The sequence below is a fragment of the Phycodurus eques genome, chromosome 4 (genome assembly GCF_024500275.1).
Source record: "Phycodurus eques isolate BA_2022a chromosome 4, UOR_Pequ_1.1, whole genome shotgun sequence".
Lineage (NCBI taxonomy): Eukaryota > Metazoa > Chordata > Actinopteri > Syngnathiformes > Syngnathidae > Phycodurus > Phycodurus eques.
Window position 1 is genome coordinate 8,294,031 of NC_084528.1, and position 10,622 is coordinate 8,304,652.

General features: G+C 42.4%; 1 protein-coding gene across 1 annotated transcript; it reads right to left on the reverse strand.

The window, feature by feature from the left end:
• Nucleotides 1-1,457: 1,457 nt before the first annotated feature.
• On the reverse strand, nucleotides 1,458-10,124 carry LOC133401916 (thyrotropin-releasing hormone receptor-like). The gene is made up of 2 exons (XM_061675447.1): nucleotides 9,312-10,124; nucleotides 1,458-1,895 (listed from the first exon to the last, which is right to left on the reverse strand). The coding sequence occupies exons 1-2, from the start codon at nucleotides 10,122-10,124 to the stop codon at nucleotides 1,458-1,460; spliced, it is 1,251 nt and encodes a 416-aa protein (XP_061531431.1).
• Between the last annotated feature and the right edge of the window lie 498 nt (nucleotides 10,125-10,622).

Genomic DNA, 10,622 nt, shown 5'->3' on the forward strand with positions numbered 1-10,622 from the left:
ATCACTGAAAAGTGCTGCTCTCTGCAGTCTTTACCAATGTGTGTGAAATACTGCCACAACTGTTATCTCAACCCGTGACAGCAGCTCTGTCTCCACATAAGGGGTACAAACTTCATTTTCTCTCACTTTCTTTGACTAGCCACTGAACTTTGCAGGATGGACGCAAGAAAAATCGAGGATTTCAAATCCGTGAGTCTAATCCCTATAAATAAAACAATAATGACATGTCATTAGGCTCAGTTTTGTATTTTTTATATTTGCGTATTGTATTTTGGTCCTTTACCAAGCATGCCTTGTTATTTTGCCTTGGAAAAGTTATCCTAATTTATGAAGGATTGGTTAGTATTATGAACTTTTCTGTTGATTAAAATACACACTTTTAAGTAACATAGAACATATGTCCAGGAACAAAAGTAGTTTTAGTATGATATCCTACATGATTTCTGTGAGAACGGGTTACCCTTTCTTAAAAGTGCTTCGTACACTACAGTAGTTGTGTTTGACAACAGTGCATTTTACATTCTTTATCGGTAACCTTTTCTTTGTTTTGAGTGAGACAAAATATGTGTCACATATTTGCATTCATTTGAATTCACTGGCATCCATCTGGGAATCAGTTGGAAGAAACACAATGATTTTATGATGGCAGACCATACTTCATTTACCTTGTTTGCGGAGTCTGATATCTTACACTGTTTGCTTAAACAGTTTAGAGGACAGAGAGCATGTAAATGAAGGATGCGTGCAACCAAGTTCTTTCTTTCCAGTATGAAATGTCCATATAATGCAGAGCAATATGTCAATTGTGAAAAAATGCACGAATAAAAATTATCCTTATACAGCGAACGCCCACATACAGTATTTGCAGTTTGGTATTTAGAAATGTGCCCATTTGCACATTTTTTGGGGAGCAAAATATCCTTTGTTATTTGTTGAAAAACTAATCTATTTGCTGTTTTTGTGACAAGGCCAAAGCCATGTCTAATATAAAAAAATATTTATTTGGTGCCATCTTGTGGCATCTTGGGCCAAGGATGACCGTCATTTAGCCAGGCCAAAAAAAGTGCTTTGCCTCAATCTTGTGGGCTCTCGAGGGAATTAGAAATCTTTTTGAATGCTCATCAATTAAGCTATAAGATTTTTCCCTATTCGCTGCAAGGCTCGGGCCCTATCCCGTGCGAATAGTGTTGATTCACTGGAGTGCTGTTTAGGGGGTCATTTACTCAGTGTGTGTCAGCCAGTTAAACAGGGAATATAATGCAAGCAGTTATGTTGATTTACATTTTTGTGTCTGCTGGAAAAGTAACATTTCCGTGATAAAGTTATAAAAATAACCTCAAAATAATCCTTACGCATTTGTGCATCTTGTTATTATAACGGACACCTGCATATCTTTGCAATAACATCTCAAATATGAATTAAATTGGTCTCTGTGTTCACTGTCAACGTGTCCTTTTCTAAATTTGAGCATCCTTGCCCAAAAGGGGAGGCTCCTCAAGCAGCATCTTGTCAGTTGGCAGGATTCCAGTGGGTACAAACTGGTCGCTTGGTGTGTTTAGCTCTTCCATTTCTGCCGTCATCTGGTCAGGACTTTCTCCATTGGACGTATCCTTGATGACGCTGTAGGTGAGCGCCACGCTGTATGATGCAGGTTTCTCCAGGCGCTGAGGCCCACAGTGACACAGCTTTTTAAAGGCAGCGCGGAACTTCTGAGACATGACGTTGTAGATGACCGGGTTGATGGCGCTGTTCAAGTAGATGCAGAGGCGGCAGAAGAGCAGGAACCAGTTGTCTAGATAGGCCTTGTCCAGGAAGGAGTTGACGACGACTAAGGTCCGGTAGGGCATCCAAAGTAAGGCAAATAGGATTACTACCACAGCTAGCATTTTGGTTACCTATTAAAAAAAAAAGAAAATACACAGTTTCATTAACCATTACATCCACACCTTTGTGAAATCCTTATGATATGATAAATCTACAAACATTGCACAACGGTATAATTAAAATGTTTTTAATTTTCCTCGGTGTGAATGCTTTTCAATAATGGCAGCTTATTATTATGTTGCTCTTATGCGGTTCGACAACGTAGTTGTTCTTTAAACGTGCTGTGAGAAACTGTGAATCAAGTAACTTTAAGAAAAACTGCTTTCAGTAGTTGAGATCCACAATGATCAGTTTCAGTTGGATATGTGACTATTGATACTAACTTCAATGGAAATTGCTGTAATCTGTGTTAAAACCTTTTTTAATCACTTCTAACTACTAGGTCATCCCCAACTTCATTCATTTAATGCAGGTTTCATTTGAAATTACTCGTCCACCTTCTCTAGTCAGCTAAGTAGACAGTTGGTTTTCTCAATAAGAAAAAGCGCCTTGTCACCCTCACATGTTACACCAAATGTATGGAATATGTTTTTTTTTTGTCCTTGTAATGGTTGCTGAGATATGTAGAGGCAAAAAAAGGCTGCACGTGGTTGCATTTAGATTCTTAAGAGTGCTGCCATCAGAGAAAATTAGATTTTGAGTCTCCAATAAATTTCCTCTTTTTATTTTCATTTCCCTGTGGCGTACTGGAATTACATTATTAAATTGTCCTATAACTATAATGAATAATATTTTATTGTATGGGCCAATAGGATAGCAGCATGATCAACATGTGCACCTAATAAATGAGTAGAGGCTGGATTGGATACCCGTGATGAAGATGAACTATAACATAATAACCTAATTAGGAACCCATTATGATTGAACCCAAACGAGCCAAACATTATTTGCATAATAATATGCACGCACACAAATGACATGAATTAAACTTTTTTGCTATCATCAAGGGGAGGGAACAAAGCAATATACAACATCAATAATGCAGGTTTATAAAAACATACTTTTACGACATTAGTGCTGTTCAAAGTTGCTTCCACTCTCTGAGCTGCTCTTGGTTGGAACTAAATGTGTCGCACTCGCTGACACGATTATTCTTATCATTCTAATTCATCAGCCTAATGTGTTTCTTTTTGCTCAGATTCGGTCTTATGGGGGTGGGACGGTGGACGACTGGTTAGCATATCCGTCTCACAGTTCTGAGGACAGGGTTCAAATCCCGCCCTCCCCTGTGTGGAGTTTGCATGTTCTCCCCGTGCCTGCGTGGGTTTTCTCCGGGTACTCCGGTTTCCTCCCACATCCCAAAAAAGACTGAACACTCTAAATTGCCTGTAGGTGTGAATGTGAGTGCGAATGTTTGTTTTGTTTTTTTCTGCCCAGCGATTGGCTGGCGACCGGTTCAGGGTGTACCCTCCCTCTTGCCCTAAGGGAAGGAGCTGGAAGAGGTGGTGACCAGGATGTGGAGGGTCCAAGAGGATTTTGCATGCTCTTGTCTTAGTTCTGGCAGCGTGCAAGTCCTCAAGGGTGGGTAGGGGGTATGACAATCTTTTCAGCAGTTTTGATTGTCCGTTGCAGTCGGAGTTTGTCCTTTTTTGTAACAGCACCAAACCAGACTGATTCGACACAGGACTGATTCGATGACTGTTGTGTACCTCTGCCTCAACAGCTCCTGTGGCACGCCGTGCTTCCTCAGAAGCCACAGGAAGTACATCCTCTGCTGGGCCTTATTAAGGATGGAGTTGATGTTGATCTCCTACTTCAGGTCCTGAGAGACTGCAATTCCCAGGGACTTGAAGGTCTCAACAGTTGACACAGGGCAGTTGGACAGTGTGAGGGACAGCTGTGGCAAAGGATGCCTCCTGAAGTCCACGATCATCTCTACAGTCTTGAGCGTGTTCAGCTCCAGGTTGTGTCGGCCACAATACAGCTCCAGCCACTCCACTTCCTGTCGATACGCAGACTCATCACCGTCTTTGATGAGGCCGATGACTGTGGTGTCATCTGCAAACTTTAGGAGTTTGACAGCCGGGTGCGTTGAGGTGCATTAGTTCGGGAAGAGAGAGAAGAGCAGTGGAGAGAGGACACAACCTCCAGGCGCCCCGGTGCTGCTGGTGCGTGTAGATGAGGTGGTGTCCCCCAGCCTCACCTGCAAGCTGTAAATCCACTGGCAGATGGCAGGCGAGACGCTGAGCTGGAGAAGCTTGGAGGAGAGGAGTTCGTGGATGATGGTGTTGAACGCAGAGCTGAAGTCCACGAACAAAATCCTGTTCTCGGATGAAGTGCAGTCCCATGTTGACTGCATCATCCGCAGACCTGTTCGCTCGGTAGGCAAACTGTAGGGGGTCCAGCAGGGGACCTATGACGCTCTTGAGGTGGTCCAGCACGAGGTGTTCAAAGGACCTTATGACCACAGATGTCAGGGCAACAGGACTGTAGTCATTCAGACCCGAGATTGCAGGTATCTTGGGGACTGGGATGATGGTGGAGTTTGAAACAGGATGGTACTTCACACAGTAACAGAGATCTATTGAAGATCTGTGTGAAAACTGGAGTGAGCTGGTCCCTGCAGACTTTGAGGCAGGATGGGGACACAAAGTCTTGGCCTGCCGCTTTGTTGATCGTCCTGTTCATGGATGGTCAACGAAGGAGGGGGAGTCAGAGGTGGTATGGTGGTCGTTGGTGCAGCTGGGTGGGTGTGGGGTGTGAAAGTGTCCTTTTCAGATCTCCAGTCGAAGGTGTTCAAGTCGTCGGCTAGTCTTTCATTGTTCTCAGCTTGGGGGGTTGGTCGCTTGTAATTGTTTAGCAATTGTAATGCATGCCAGACTGATTTAGAGTCGTTAGCGGTAAACAGTTTTTCAAACTTTGCTGCATAATTTCTCTTTTCAATGTTAATTTCTTTCGTCAGCTGGTTACTTGAACAATTATACAGGGCCCTCTCCCCACTTCGAGATGCGTCCTCTTTAGCCTGGCGAAGTTGCTTAAATTTGGCAGTGAACTACGGTTTGTTGTTATTGAATGTGCGAAATGACTTTGTTGGTACACACATCTCTTCACAGAAACTGATATAGGATGTGACAGTGTCCGTATATTCATCCAGGCTGCCAGCTGAATTTTCAATGACACTCCAGTCTGTGCAATCTAAACAGCTTTGAAGTTCTATCTTTGCTTTGTTGGTCCACTTCACTGTTTTCACTGTAGGCTTCGCACATTTAAGTTTTTGCCAGTATGTTGGTATTAAGTAAATTAATCATAATTGATCATACGAGCCCAGAGCTGCACGGGGTATAGCACGGTATGTGTTATTTAGCGTAGTATAGCAGTGGTCTAAAATGTCATTTTCCCTGGTAGGACAGTCGATGTGCTGCTTGTATTTCGGGAGTTCGTGGTTGAGTTTAGCTTTGTTCAAGTCCATCCATCCATCCATTTACTTCCCCTTATCCAAGGTCGGGTCACGGGGGCAGTAGCTTTAGCAGGGATGCCCAGATTTCCCTCTCCCCAGCCACTTCATCCATCTCTTCCGGTGGGACTCCGAGGCATTCTGAGAACAGCTGGGAGACATAGTCTCTTCAGCGTGTCCTGGGTCGTCCCCGGGGTGTCCTCTCGGTGGGACGTGCCCGGAACACCTCACCAGAGAGGTGTCCGGGACGGATCCGAATCAGATGCCCCAGCCACCTCTCCTGGCTCATCTCAATGTGGAGAAGCAGCTGCTCTACTCTGAGCTCCTCCCGGATGACCGAGCTTCTCACGAGATCCCAGACAGTCATTTTGCCTACTTGTATCCAGGATCTTGTTCTTTCGGTCATGACCCACAGCTCGTGACTATAGATGAGGGTAGGAACGTAGATCGACCGGTAAATTGGGAGCTTCAGCTTTCGACGTAGCTCCTTATTTCCCACAACGGACTGATACAAAGTCCGCATGACTGCAGACGCTGCACCGATCCGCCTGTCAATCTCCCGTTCCATTCTTGATGATGATGTTTCAGAAGAATCTGAATTTATTGTCTAGAGCACCACCCAATTAACCCCAATGCATATATTAAAAGCCATTTGCAAAAGGTCTGATTGTAAATCAGCTTTACACAAATTGTGACAACCAAACAGGCTGCTGCTCATAAGCAAATCATTATTCAGACAATGATGATTCATCTCCAAGGTGACGGTCTGGTAACATCTGCATCAAGTGTACTGTGTTGATACATTCATTGTCAGCCATGAGCAAAACCTAATCCCATATCCTCTCTTGACCTTTTACTAATTCAGTAAAATACACATAATTTCCTCCCTTGTATTCACAGTGATTTGGGTAATGCTGACCAACCCACACACATGTGCTTGTGCAATTTTGGGTGTGCATATGTCAAACAATATGCACCAACCACACTGATGGAGGAGAAAAATCATGTTTGAGTTGGAGTTAACTGATCCAACTGGACAATAAGGCAAGGAGATCCTCAGGGTACCACACCCTCTATGTCATTCCAGGAAGACTTGCCTCCATCTGATAAACAAATATATCTCTAAATGCATGTTGGTGTGCTGCAGCCGCTCACAGTTTGTTTTTGTTTTTTAGAACAAAGTGAGGTTTATCTGAAGCAAGTATACACAGACTAATCAATTTAGGTTTTGTTTGCACATACAGAAAAAAAATACTGTTGTGGTTCTGAGGAAATGTTCAATATTCATGTAGTTCTCATGGTGCTGCTAGAGCTTAGAGGAGCTGGCAATATAGTCCCTCTCTTGTGTTTGCTGTTTTTTATTTAATTGGTGGAGCTTCTCTGTTCAGAAAAAGGTTTTGTTGCATTGAGAGAGTGTTGGATTTATCTCACCAAACATTATAATGAATAAACACAAAAGGAATGAAGACGTTGGTCATTTTACTCATGAGGAGGGCGCATGGGAGATTGTTCAGGTTACAGCCTCTCAACACGCTCTAAACAATCTCCCCCGTCGCTCCTACATTTTTACAATTATACATTCATCTGCTGACCATTTATACTCACTAATACTCCAGGTTGGGAGTTACAGTAGGCATTTTGGACATGAAGACTACTTTTGATTTGTTTTGCTGAAATGTGGATCTTATTTATAGGCTACAGAATATTTAATATTAATTTTCATTAATTTTGGACTTGACAGTTAAGAAAACTGTAATTTCCTTTCCTTTTTTATACAAACAATTGAATATTGAATACAGTAATGAATATTACATTGTTTTCAGCTGTAAAACATTGGTGAATGAAATCAGAGGTGTCGACCCCAGTCCCGTGACTTGGACTCGAGTCAGACTCAAGTCATAAATTTGATGACTTTGGACTCGACTTGACAAAATGATACAAGAATTACAACTCGACTTGGCCTTGAACAGCAATGACTAGTGACGTCACTCGGACTTGAGCCCATTGACTTGAAAAGACATGTTACTTTTACCAAAGCACCAAGAATCAAGTGCTGTACATCTCTCTCTATAGCTTTATTTGCCACTTACTCTTGGTCGACAGGAATTTTTGAGTGATGTAACCATAAAGTGGCTGTTCTTAACGAATATCATTCAGGTGAAATGTCCCACAGTGTTAACACTAAAGCTTTCTTGAGGTTTATTTTTTTCTAACAGTTGCCCAGATGGGCACGGTCATGTGGAGGAATTGACCAGGAGTTCACTCTTTCCCACACTACCTAAAGTAATGGCTTCAGACTGCAACATATGCCAACACAATCTGCAATAAATGTGACAGTTAATTAAAGTATACATTCCACGAAGTGCTGGTAACATACACAGAAAAGACAACGACAATTACCGTAAGAGTAAGGACATTAACGCAAATTATTGCAAACAAAATAATCCACATAATCGTTTTCCTTAGCATTAGTAGCTAGCTTTGTGAGTGATCACGCAAATAGTAAGTTTCACCGCAGGCCACCCGTGTGCTGTCTGGGCTTCCTGTTCATTACAGTCTGGTTTAGTCAGAGTGATGTTCTCAAGAATCAGTCTTGTATTTCTTTTTGTATTCACTTTACTGTATTTACCGATCAGCGAGAATCTATTCGACATTAAGCTACTTTCTTCTTTGAGTCCTTTTCTTCTTCGCCTCTTTTTGATGTAATATAGTATTTCTGTCGTGCAGTCAGAACACTAGGGAGTTCCGACTGAGATACTACAGTTGGATAGAATTGTCTTTATAACGAGATGACAAACCTCTGTTCCTCTTTTTTTCTAATTAATGCCTTTAGCTTTTAATACTCACAAGAAATGACAAGTTTAAACTGAAATCTATTTATATTTGTTCTTATTTATTTTTATTTCTGTTTGAAATTGCCTCACTAGAAATGTTCAGAGAAAACAAAATTCAGTTTCCTGCTATAGTATATGCACAATGTGAATTTAAAAAAAAAAATACTGTTGATTATCTAAAAGAGGAAACCAATTGGTCATTCATTGAATGAAATGTCTCATTGTCTCTTGTTTATTCATAATTACTCTTTAACCAAACAAAAATATACTTCATTCAACTACAGTGTACTAGATTATTCGATAGGAATGTTGGTAGGATACTTGATTTACTAATTGCAGCACTACTGAATGCAAATTCTCATCTTTGACAGGTCTGTTAAATTTCACATTACAAATAAAGTGAGATAAAATAAGTCAAAGCACAGCATTGTAATAGAATAACTGAAAACATACTATCGATAGTTTTTGAAGGGGCAAAAACTCAGCCCCCCCACCCTTGACAACCAGCTTTGAGGATACACAAATTTCGATCAGCCCCCTAGTTTTCTTAAAAAGGTTCAATGAACTTGTTTATCAATTTTGTTTTGATAAATGTGGATTTTAAAATATTAAATATGGGAGGAAACCAGCGTAACCGGAGAAAACCCACACAGGCACGGGGAAAACATGCAAACTCAACACAGGCGAGGCCAGATTTGAACCCAGGTCCTCAGAACTGTGAGCATGTGCTAACCAGTCATCCACCGCACCGCCCAAAATATATGGTAATATATAACATATAAATTTGAATTATATAAATATGTTAAAATGACTTGAAACTCAAAGTGTAGGACTTGAGGGCAAAGACTACTTACTTTGTGACTTGCAAAGCAATGACTTGGTCCCACCTCTGAATGAAATATATTCATACACCCCCGATATTGTATGCATATGCTATTGACACACACGCACACACACACACACACACACACACATAATTGATGTTTTTTTTTTTCTGTGATGGACATCGGACATATACTGTATCAGCAAATGAAACCTGCATTTTCGATGAACTGTTAGGGAGGGTCATTACTGTACAATGTCAGAAATAGGGACACAGGAGTCCATATCCTATTCTTTTACAAAATAGCCTACTGCACAGTTTAGTGATAATTCTGTTCGCAAGGTTGATTTTAGTGGTACAGTGTAAGTTTCCTCACCTGTCTGCGGGAAGCTGCAGTGGTGCTCCTGGAGGAGCTCGCATTGATCATCCTTCCTCCGACTTTACTCGTTCCTCTCCTCCACTTGCTGGCCCCGTCTTTGGACTCCCCGGGCAACGGGTTTAGGAAAAGTATCCTGGCGATGAGTCCATACAGAACTGTGGCCAGCATAAGGGGCAGCACGTAAAAAACTGCAAAATCAATGAAGTAAATGGGCAGGTATTGGCTCCGGGATACTTTGTAGGCGCAGCTGACGAGCACCACGTTATCATATACCAAAGTTTGGGTGTCTGACAAAAAGAGCCACATGATGCAATAGATGGACGTGAGCGCCCAGACAAGCACGATGATCTTCTTGGCCCGAGATAAAGTGCAAAGGAACTGCGCCTTGATGGGGTGACAGATGGCGATGTATCGCTCCACCGTGAAGGCTGTGATGGAACAAGAGGACGCGTTTATTCCCAGATATTGGAGATAAGTGATGCCCAGGCAGCCTGCGTATCCGTACACCCACTGGCCGTGCAGGGCGTCGGTGATGTTCGGCAGCCCGGCTGCACTCAGCACCATCAGGTCGGCTGCAGCCAGACTCACCAGGTAACAGTTAGTGGGAGTTCGCATGTGTTTGGTGGTCAGCACCACCAGGATGACCATAATGTTGCCCACCATCCCCACCCCGCATATGAGGGACACCAAAAAAACACTGATTGCCTTGTACTCAAGCGCGTAGTCGCGCCATACAGCCAAGGTTTGATTGTGCTGCGCCGAAGACGTGTCATTCCCCGCTGCCATGTTGTCTGTGGTCAGGTTGTCCATGATGGGCTTCTTGCAAAAAAATCGAATCAAATGAAAAATGCACCAGGCATAAAAACAACAACTCTGTCACCTTCAACGGAATGATCCGCACGTCCCAGCCGTTAAAAGCCGAACTTAAAATACACCCGTAATTGTCCCAAAACTTAATTCCGCCCTCAAACAATGCAAACTTCCTCTCTTTTCCATGATCTATTTCATTTCAAATGTACATTCTCGCATCGTGCTTCCAAAAAGAGCAACCCTCGCGTGTAGATTGACGTTTGCAGCGGTGAGCTCCTGCTCCCTCTGCTCACACCTTCATGCCTGAGAGTGAGAGGGGAGTAGATATGGCACATCCTCTCTGCACCCTGTCAACACCTTAGACAATCACAGTGGCTTAGGAACACGATTGGAATGTCAATGCATCCAATGCATGGTCCTTGTTGATCATTAATACAATCCTAATATATACAAGCGTAGCTCTCTGCAAATAGATTTTAATTGATGTATTGTCAGTAA